The sequence below is a fragment of the Salmo trutta genome, chromosome 1 (genome assembly GCF_901001165.1).
Source record: "Salmo trutta chromosome 1, fSalTru1.1, whole genome shotgun sequence".
NCBI classification, from domain to species: Eukaryota; Metazoa; Chordata; class Actinopteri; order Salmoniformes; family Salmonidae; genus Salmo; species Salmo trutta.
Window position 1 is genome coordinate 73,840,355 of NC_042957.1, and position 11,185 is coordinate 73,851,539.

At 46.3% G+C, this 11,185-nt stretch overlaps 1 protein-coding gene across 1 annotated transcript in view; it reads right to left on the reverse strand.

Moving 5' to 3' along the window:
• Positions 1-11,185, reverse strand: part of LOC115198562 (cAMP-dependent protein kinase type I-beta regulatory subunit-like) — a 98,696-nt gene that overhangs the window by 70,966 nt on the left and 16,545 nt on the right. The window contains exon 3 of the mRNA XM_029760626.1: positions 1,678-1,869. Within this exon, the coding sequence (XP_029616486.1) occupies positions 1,678-1,869 (192 nt within the window). The remainder of the gene's footprint in view (positions 1-1,677; positions 1,870-11,185) is intronic.

An 11,185-nucleotide genomic window follows, 5' to 3' on the forward strand; every position in this document is an offset into this window, starting at 1 on the left:
TATAGGAATTATAGGACTATTTCTCTCTATACGATTTGTATTTCATATACCTTTGACTATTGGATGTTCTTATAGGCACTTTAGTATTGCCAGTGTAACAGTATAGCTTCCGTCCCTCTCCTCGCTCCTACCTGGGCTCGAACCAGGAACACATCGACAACCGCCACCCTCGAAGCAGCGTTACCCATGTAGAGCAAGGGGAACAACTACTCCAAGTCTCAGAGCGAGTGATGTTTGAAACACTATTAGCGCGCACCCGCTAACTAGCTAGCCATTTCACATCGGTTACACCAGCCTAATCTTGGGAGTTGATAGGCTTGAAGTCATAAACAGCGCAATGCATTGCGAAGAGCTGCTGGCAAAACGCACGAAAGTGCTGTTTGAATGAATGCTTACGAGCCTGCTGCTGCCAACCACCGCTCAGTCAGACTGCTCTATCAAATCATAAACTGAATTATAATATAATAAACACACAGAAATACGAGCCTTAGGTCATTATTAATATGGTCGAATCCAGAAACTATCATCTCGAAAACAAAAAGTTTTTCCTTTCAGTGAAATACGGAACCGGTCCATATTTTATCTAACGGGTGGCATCCCTAAGTCTAAATATTCCTGTTACATTGCACAACCTTCAATGTTATGTCATAATTACGTAAAATCCTAGCAAATTAGTTCCCAACGAGCCAGGCAATGAACGCAAGAGCAGTGACACAATTTCATGTTAGCAGGCAATATTAACTAAATATGCAGGTTTAAAAATATATACTTGTGTATTGATTTTAAAGAAAGGCATTGATGTTTATGGTTAGGTACATTGGTGCAACGACAGTGCTTTTTTCGCCAATGCGCTTGTTAAATCATCACCCGTTTGTCGAAGTAGGCTGTGATTCGATGAGAAATTAACAGGCACCGCATCGATTATATGCAACGCAGGACACGTTAGATAAACTAGTAATATCATCAACCATGTGTAGTTAACTAGTGATTATGTTAAGATTGATAGTTTTTTATAAGAAAAGTTTAATGCTAGCTAGCAACTTACCTTGGCTTCTTGCTGCCCTCGCGTAACAGGTAGTCAGCCTGCCATGCAGGCTCCTCGTGGAGTGCAATGTAAGGCAGGTGGATAGAGCGTTGGACTAGTAACCAGAAGGTTGCAAAACGAATCCCTGAATCCCCCCTGAACAAGGCAGTTAACCTCCGTTTCTAGGCCGTCATTGAAAATAAGAATGTGTTTTTAATCTGACTTGCCTAGTCGGTGGCCAAAAATACCGAATACCGATTGTTATGAAAACTTGAAATCGGCCCTAATTAATCGGCCATTCCGATTAATCGGTCGACCTCTAGTCTGGACAGATGCGGTAGAGTCAGACAGGTTGGTGTCTGGACAGATGCGGTAGAGTCAGACAGGTTGGTGTCTGGACACAGACAGTAGAGTCAGACAGGTTGGTGTCTGGACAGAGGCAGTAGAGTCAGACAGGTTGGTGTCTGGACAGAGGCAGTGTGTGTGTGTGTGTGTGTGTGTGTGTGTATGTGCGTGCGCTCGCGTCCGTGCGCTTGCGTGCGTGCGCTTGCGTGCGTTTGTGTGTGCTCAGCCTGTACCATCAGGTGCGTTGGTAGCTGTCCTGGTCGTGTGTGTGTGTGTGTGTGTGTGTTTCTACATGTGTGTATCTGTACCATGAGGATGCGTCTGTAGCTGTCCCGGTCGATGCCCCACAGCTTCATGTCAGTCTTGGCCTTGACGGTGGCGGCTCGGGGGGTCCCATAGATTAGGGCCAGCTCCCCAAAGCTGCCCCCCTCCCCGATACTGGTCACCCACTCTCCGTTCACATAGACCTGTAGAGAGAGACACACACAGACAGACAGACACTGTGAGAGGGGCTTCCGTGGGCTGTAACAGCCTCCCACAATACTGTGCGTGGGTAATGTATTTAGCTACATGGGCATATTGTTGTTAAACACAACACATACTGTAAGATCATCAGATTTCATCAGATTTCACAGAAAAGGCATGATTGGACTGTCTGAACAAAAGTACCTCCACTGAATTGGCCAATCAGAGAATAGGATCCTAATAATCCTGCAGCAACAGGAAATGGGAATTATTGTGTTGCATTATCGCATTTTGTAGGTGTTGATCCATTTTTAGTTAAGACAAACTCAAGTCTGGAAATGAGAAACTTCAGAAGCCTCTTTAAGATCCTACCTCTGTAGCTAGGACCAAGTGTTTTACCTGACCATGTGACCTGACCAGGACACAGCCCTAGTTCTAGTCCCCTTAGTCTGCTGCTGCCATACATCACACTGGGTTGTTGTTAGGGCCGTGGCTGTAGTGAGGTCAGTGAGTGTGAGGAGGGCTGTGAGGGTTAGGGTGAGGTTGAGGTGTGTGTGCGGTTAGGAAGAGGGGTTAGGGTGAGTGTGAGGAGGGGTGTAAGGGTGAGGGGTTAGGGTGAGTGTGAGGAGGGGTGTGAGGGTGAGGGGTTAGGGTGAGTGTGAGGAGGGGTGTGAGGGTGAGGGTTAGTGTGAGGGGTTAGGGTGAGTGTGAGGAGGGGTGTGAGGGTGAGGGGTTAGGGTGGGTGTGAGGGTGAGGGGTTAGTGTGAGGGGTTAGGGTGAGTGTGAGGAGGGGTGTGAGGGTGAGGGGTTAATGTGAGGGGTTAGGGTGAGTGTGAGGAGGGGTGTGAGGGTGAGGGGTTAGTGTGAGGGGTTAGGGTGAGTGTGAGGAGGGGTGTGAGGGTGAGGGGTTAGGGTGAGTGTGAGGAGGGGTGTGAGGGTGAGGGGTTAGGGTGAGTGTGAGGAGGGGTGTGAGGGTGAGGGGTTAGGGTGAGTGTGAGGAGGGGTGTGAGGGTGAGGGGTTAGGGTGAGTGTGAGGAGGGGTGAGAGGGTGAGGGGTTAATGTGAGGGGTTAGGGTCTCTAGTTACAGACAGGGCTCAGGGTGGAGGTGGACATGGGTGTGAACACGACACCCTCACCATGGATCATTACCATCCATTATAGGGTCAAACACAGAGGTCTCTCCCTGACCGGACGGCTGTCTCCACTAGACACCTCTCTGAACCCCCCTCCTCTCTCCTTCACCCCCCTCCTCTCTCTCCTTCACCCCTCTCTTCTCTCTCCACCACCCTCTACCTCCTTTCTTCCCTCATCTCTCCCGTTTCCCTTTCCAGCCCACTCACACCTCTACCTCCTTTCTCCCCACATCTCTCCCGTTTCCCTTTCCAGCCCACTCACACCTCTACCTCCTTTCTCCCCACATCTCTCCCGTTTCCCTTTCCAACCCACTCACACCTCTACCTCCTTTCTCCCCACATCTCTCCCGTTTCCCTTTCCAACCCACTCACACCTCTACCTCCTTTCTCCACACATCTCTCCCGTTTCCCTTTCCAGCCCACTCACACCTCTACCTCCTTTCTCCACACATCTCTCCCGTTTCCCTTTCCAGCCCACTCACACCTCTACCTCCTTTCTCCCCACATCTCTCCCATTTCCCATTCCAACCCACTCACACCTCTACCTCCTTTCTCCCCACATCTCTCCCGTTTCCCTTTCCAGCCCACTCACACCTCGACCTCATTCGCCCTCCTCTCCCCTTCTGTTTTTTCTCCCCCTTCGCCCTCCCGTTTCTATCTACTTCATCCATATCTCTCTATACCTTGCCTCTTGTTCCCCCTCTTCCTCCTTACCCCAAATGTCCTCTTCCCCGCAATCCCCATCCCTCCATCTCTCCCCCCTCCTTGTTTCCTGGGTCTTAGCTCTGATGGCTGGACCCCCCCTGAGCATTTGATCCCCTCTAAGCCAGAGGAAGGGACACTAAAAGCCTTCTATCTCCCCTATCTCTCTCCGTCTGTGGTGTGTGTGACTTCCCTTTGATTAAGGGGTGATGGAGGTGGGAAAGCTGTGGGGGACTTAAACGCCCAAATCTCTCACTCTTGCTCGTCCTCTCTCACACACAACCCAGAACTGCGGTCACTGGATGGCCTACTTAGCTTACTCACACACACACACACACACACACACACACACACACACACACACACACACACACACACACACACACACACACACACACACACACACAAAGCCCCTTTCAGTCCACGGATACAGTATCACCTGTTGACACACAATCCACTTGTTGACTTAATAACACTGAGAGAAGGAAAGGAGGAGGAGAAAGATAGAGAAGGAGGGAGGGAGGGGGAGGAAGGGAGATCTGAGAGTGGGGTACACTCTTAGAAAAAAGGGTTCCAAAAGGGTTCTTCAGTTGTCCCCTTAGGAGAACCTTTTTTGGCTCCAGGTAGAACCCTTTTTGGTTACAGGTTAAACCCTTTTAGGTTCCATGTAGAACCCTCTGTAGAAAGGGTTCTACATATAACCCAAAAGGGTTCTACCTGCAACCTAAAAGGGTTCTTCAAAGGGTGATCCTATGGGGACAACCTAATAACCCATTAATGTTCTAGATAGCACCTTTTTTTCCTAAGAGTGTAGGCATGTAGGTCCACCACAGCTCATCTCCTGTGTCTCCATCTATCTGATGGCTTGTGAATGGTCACAATGATCCCATGGTCCACAGGTGAATAATCCCACAATAATCCCATGGTCCACAGGTGAATAATCCCACAATGATCCCATGGTCCACAGGTGAATGATCCCACAATGATCCCATGGTCCACAGGTGAATGATCTCATGGTCCACAGGTGAATAATCCCACAATGATCCCATGGTCCACAGGTGAATGATCCCACAATGATCCCATGGTCCACAGGTGAATGATCTCATGGTCCACAGGTGAATAATCCCACAATGATCCCATGGTCCACAGGTGAATGATCCCACAATGATCCCATGGTCCACAGGTGAATGATCCCACAATGATCCCATGGTACACATGTGCATGATCCCACAATGATCCCATGGTCCACAGGTGAATGATCCCACAATGATCCCATGATCCACAGGTGAATGATCTCATGGTCCACAGGTGAATGATCCCACAATGATCCCATGGTCCACAGGTGAATGATCCCACAATGATCCCATGGTCCACAGGTGAATGATCCCACAATGATCCCATGGTCCACAGGTGAATGATCCCACAATGATCCCATGGTCCACAGGTGAATGATCCCACAATGATCTCATGGTCCACAGGTGAATGATCCCACAATGATCTCATGGTCCACAGGTGAATGATCTCATGGTCCACAAGTGAATGATCCCACAATGATCCCATGGTCCACAGGTGAATGATCTCATGGTCCACAAGTGAATGATCCCACAATGATCCCATGGTCCACAGGTGAATGATCTCCTGGTCCACAGGTGAATGATTCCATAATGATCTCATGGTCCAGACGGCATCCCTTACCACGTCCTCAGAGCATGTTTAGGACATATTCAATCTCTCCCTATCCCAGTCTGCTGTCCCCACTTGCTTCAAGATGTCCACCATTGTTCCTGTTCCCAAGAAAGCAAAGGTAACTGAACTAAATGACTACAGCCTCGTAGCACTCACTTCTGTCATCATGAAGTGCTTTGAGAGGCTAGTTAGGGATCATATCACCTCCACCCTACCTGTCACCCTAGACCCACTTCAGTTTGCATACCACCCCAATATATCCACAGACAATGCAATAGCCAGCGCACTGTACACTGCCCTTACCCACTTGGACAAGAGGAATACCTATGTAAGAATGCTGTTCATTGACTACAGCTCAGCCTTCAACACCATAGTACCTCCAAGCTCATCATTAAGCTCGGGGCCCTGGGTATGAACCCCGCCCTGTGCAACTGGGTCCTGGACTTCCTGATGGGCCGCCCCCAGGTAGTGAAGGTAGGAAACAACACCTCCACTGCGCTGATCCTCAACACAGGGATCCCACAAGGGGGTGTGCTCAGCCTAATGCTGTACTTCCTGTTCACCCATGACTGCGTGGCCACTCATGCCTCCAACTCAATCATCAAGTTTCAACAATGACGAGACAGCCTACAGGGAGGACTTGATCGCGGACTTCAGGAAACAGCAGAGGGGTCACGCCCCCATCCACATCGATGGGGCCGCGGTGGAGAGGGTGAAAAGCTCCTCGGCGTACACATCACTGACATTTGGAAATGGTCCATCCACACAGACAGTGTGTTGAAGAAGGCGTAACAGCACCTCTTCAACTTCAGGAGGCTGAAATTCAGCTTGGCCCCTAAGACCCTCACTAACTTTTGCAGATGCACCATTGAGAGCATCCTGTCGGGCTGTATCACCGCCTGGTACGGCAACTGCACCGTCCGCAACCGCAAGGCTCTCCAGAGGGTGGTGCGCTCTGCCTTACACATCACCGGGAGCAAACTACCTGCCTTCCAGGACACCAACAGCACCCGATGTCACAGGAAGGCCAAAAATATAATCAAGGACATCAACCACCTGAGCCACTGCCTGTTCACCCAGCTGCCATCCAGAAGGCGAGGTCAGTACATCAAAGCTGGTACTCAAAGACTGAAAAAGGCCATCAGACTGTTAAATAGCCCCCACTCGCTGTTTATTACCTATGCAATGTAACTTTACAAATTACCTCGACTAACCTGGCAACGCCACTCCGACATTGCACATCCTAATATGTATATATATCTTAATTCCATTATTTTACTTTTAGATGTGTGTATTGTTAAATACTACTGCATTGTTGGAGCTAGAAACACAAGCATTTCACTACACCCGCAATAACATCCGCTAAATATGTGTACGTGACCAATAACATCTGCTAAAAATGTGTATGCGACCAATAACATCTGCTAAATATGTGTATGTGACCAATAACATCTGTAAATATGTGTATGTGACCAATAACATCTGTAAATATGTGTATGTGACCAATAACATCTGCTAAATATGTGTATGTGACCAATAACATCTGCTAAATATGTGTATGTGACCAATAACATCTGCTAACCATGTGTATGTGACCAATAACATCTGCTAAATATGTGTTTGCGACCAAAAACATCTGCTAAATATGTGTGCGTGACCAATAACATCTGCTAAGTGTGTGTATGTGACCAATAACATCTGCTAAATATGTGTATGTGATGTCATGACGTTGCCCTCTTTGAGTACAGGGAGGACAGTTGACCCCCTCCCCCTTGCACCATCCCCCAACCTACCTACCTCCCCCCACCCAGGCCCTGTGTGAAGGGGTCGTAAAATTCTAAAGGAGAATCTCCTGCCGCATGGCCCAGTTGAGACACAGAGGGGTTTCATAGAGAGACACAGGAAATTCTTCCAACTCACAGAATTGGGGAACCAAACGACATTTATGTTCTGGAGAAGGTATAAAAGATCGGTGAAGAATCCAGCTACGAACTGGTCCACTTGGTACAATTTTGTGATACTCAGAAGAGACAATATAGCCATATTACCATAATAATGTTTATATAATAGCCTCAGCTATGGGACTTGCATCTAAATGGTTGTATAAAATGTATTAATAAGGATAAAGCTATTTGGAATACGTTGAGATGCTATGTACTGATGTTAATGTGATAGAATGTATTTCTGTTCAAAGCTTAAATCAGTCATCGGCACGCCCCCCAGGGACACAGACAGAACAGGCTTGTCACATGACGCCTGGTCCTATGTTCACGTATAAAACCCCCACCCTGATTTACTTTCTTCAGACCAGGCCTCCCCTCCATTACGAGTTGGCCAATAGGTTTGACCATCCAATTCCTCTACTGAAAGTTATCTACACCACGTGGTGCACGTGAAGAGTCCATTTTACATTTTCAGTCTTTGAACGAAAACGACATCTCCCGGTCGGAATATTATCGCTATTTTACGAGAAAAATCGCATAAAAATTGATTTTAAACAGCGTTTGACATGCTTCGAAGTACGGTAATGGAATATTTTGATTTTTTTTGTCACGACATGCGTCCACGCGTCACCGTTCGGATAGTATCTTGAACGCAAGAACAAAACAGAGGATATTTGAACATAACTATGGATTATTTTGAACCAAAACAACATTTGTGGATGAAGTAGAAGTCCTGGGAGTGCATTCTGACGAAGAACAGCAAAGGTAATCCAATTTTTCTTATAGTAATTCTGAGTTTAGTGAACGCCAAACTTGGTGGGTGTCAAATTAGCTAGCCCGTGATGGCGAGCTATCTACTCAGAATTTTGCAAAATGTGCTTTTGCCGAAAAGCTATTTTAAAATCTGACACCGCGATTGCATAACGGAGTTCTGTATCTATAATTCTTAAAATAATTGTTATGTTTTTTGTGAACGTTTATCGTGAGTAATTTAGTAAATTCACCGGACGTTTTCGGTATGTTTGCTAGTTCTGAACGTCACATGCTAATGTAAAAATATGTTTTTTGATATAAATATGAACTTGATTGAACAAAACATGCATGTATTGTATAACATAATGTCCTAGGAGTGTCATCTGATGAAGATCATCAAAGGTTAGTGCTGCATTTAGCTGTGGTTTTGGTTTTTGTGACATTATATGCTAGCTTGAAAAATGGGTGTGTGATTATTTCTGGCTGGGTACTCTCCTGACATAATCTAATGTTTTGCTTTCGTTGTAAAGCCTTTTTGAAATCGGACAATGTGGTTAGATTAACGAGAGTCTTGTCTTTAAAATGGTGTAAAATAGTCATATGTTTGATAAATTGAAGTAATAGCATTTTTAAGGTTTTTGAATATCGCGCCACTCGATTCCACTGGCTGTTGACTAGGTGGGACGATACCCGAGAGAGGTTAATTACAGTTAAACGATTAATCAGTTTAATCGCGTGATAATAATTACAGGGAGTTATTTTGATAAACATGTCTTCAGTTAATGGTGCCCAAAGACACGACAGTGACCAATAACATCTGCTCAATATGTGTACGTGACCAATAACATCTGCTAAATATGTGTACGTGACCAATAACATCTGCTAAATATGTGTATGCGACCAATAAGATTTGATTTAGTCCACAGCTTTTCTTTTTTTATCTGTCCATCAAAGACATGAGGAGGGTTAGGGCAGGGCTGGAAGGTCTGAGCTGGGTTGTCCTGGGCTAGCCTTGTATCCTGGAATGGACATATTGAGGGCTATCATCAGTATGGATATAGGGCTTGTCTTGGGATAGGACATATTGAGGGTTATCATCAGTATGGATATAGGGCTTGTCTTGGGATAGGACATATTGAGGGTTATCATCAGTATGGCTATAGGGCTTGTCTTGGGATAGGACATATTGAGGGTTATCATCAATTTGGATATAGGGATTGTCTTGGGATAGGACATATTGAGGGTTATCATCAGTATGGCTATAGGGCTTGTCTTGGGATAGGACATATTGAGGGTTATCATCAGTATGGATATAGGGCTTGTCTTGGGCTAGGACATATTGAGGGTTACCATCAGTATGGATATAGGGCTTGTCTTGGGATAGGACATATTGAGGGTTATCATCAGTATGGCTATAGGGCTTGTCTTGGGATAGGACATATTGAGGGTTATCATCAGTATGGCTATAGGGCTTGTCTTGGGATAGGACATATTGGGGGTTATGATCAGTATGGATATAGGGCTTGTCTTGGGATAGGACATATTGAAGGTTATCATCAGTATGGCTATAGGGCTTGTCTTGGGATAGGACATATTGAGGGTTATCATCAATTTGGTTATAGGGATTGTCTTGGGATAGGACATATTGAGGGTTATCATCAGTATGGCTATAGGGCTTGTCTTGGGATAGGACATATTGAAGGTTATCATCAGTATGGCTATAGGGCTTGTCTTGGGATAGGACATATTGAGGGTTATCATCAATTTGGATATAGGGCTTGTCTTGGGATAGGACATATTGAGGGTTATCATCAGTATGGATATAGGGCTTGTCTTGGGATAGGACATATTGAGGGTTATCATCAGTATGGATATAGGTCTTGTCTTGGGATAGGACATATTGAGGGTTATCATCAGTATGGATATAGGGCTTGTCTTGGGCTAGGACATATTGAGGGCTATCATCAGTATGGATATAGGGCTTGTCTTGGGATAGGACATATTGAGGGTTATCATCAGTATGGCTATAGGGCTTGTCTTGGGATAGGACATATTGAGGGTTATCATCAGTATGGCTATAGGGCTTGTCTTGGGCTAGGACATATTGAGGGCTATCATCAGTATGGATATAGGGCTTGTCTTGGGATAGGACATATTGAGGGTTATCATCAGTATGGATATAGGGCTTGTCTTGGGATAGGACATATTGAGGGTTATCATCAGTATGGATATAGGGCTTGTCTTGGGATAGGACATATTGAGGGTTATCATCAGTATGGATATAGGGCTTGTCTTGGGCTAGGACATATTGAGGGTTATCATCAGTATGGATATAGGGCTTGTCTTGGGCTAGGACATATTGGGGGTTATCATCAGTATGGCTATAGGGCTTGTCTTGGGATAGGACATATTGGGGGTTATCATAAAATCACATAGGAGTAGACACTAATACCACAAAGTGGAATGTCCCAGTACACACTGAGGCATTTGTGTGTGTGCTTGCGTGCATGTGTGTGCACTAGCATGTGTGTGTGTGTTTCCGCGTGCGCACACTTCTCCCCCAGTCAGCGATAGATTTACATTCCGCCTAATGAGAGACATCATCACCACAGTTTAATGGACCCTACACTATGATGGGATGTTTCACACACACACACACACAGCACTGAGCAGAGCGCTCTGTTTTAAGTGGGGGGAGCGAGAAAGAGAGATAGATTGATAGAGAGAGAGAGAGAGAGGTGGAGAGAGAGAGATAGAGAGAGAGGGAGGGGAGAGAGAGAGAGGTGGAGAGAGAGAGATAGAGAGGGAGAGAGAGGTGGAGAGAGAGAGAGGTGGAGAGAGAGAGAGGTGGAGAGAGAGAGGTAGAGAGAGGGAGGGGAGAGAGAGAGGTGGAGAGTGATAGAGGGAGAGAGGGGTGGAGAGAGAGAGAGAGATGGAGACAGACAGACAGACAGACAGACAGACAGACAGACAGACAGACAGACAGACAGACAGACAGACAGACAGACAGACAGACAGACAGACAGACAGACAGACAGACAGACAGACAGACAGACAGACAGATAGATAGATAGATGGAGGGGGAGAGAGAGAGGGAGGGAGAGCAAGAAAGAGAGGTGGAGTGAGAGGGAGA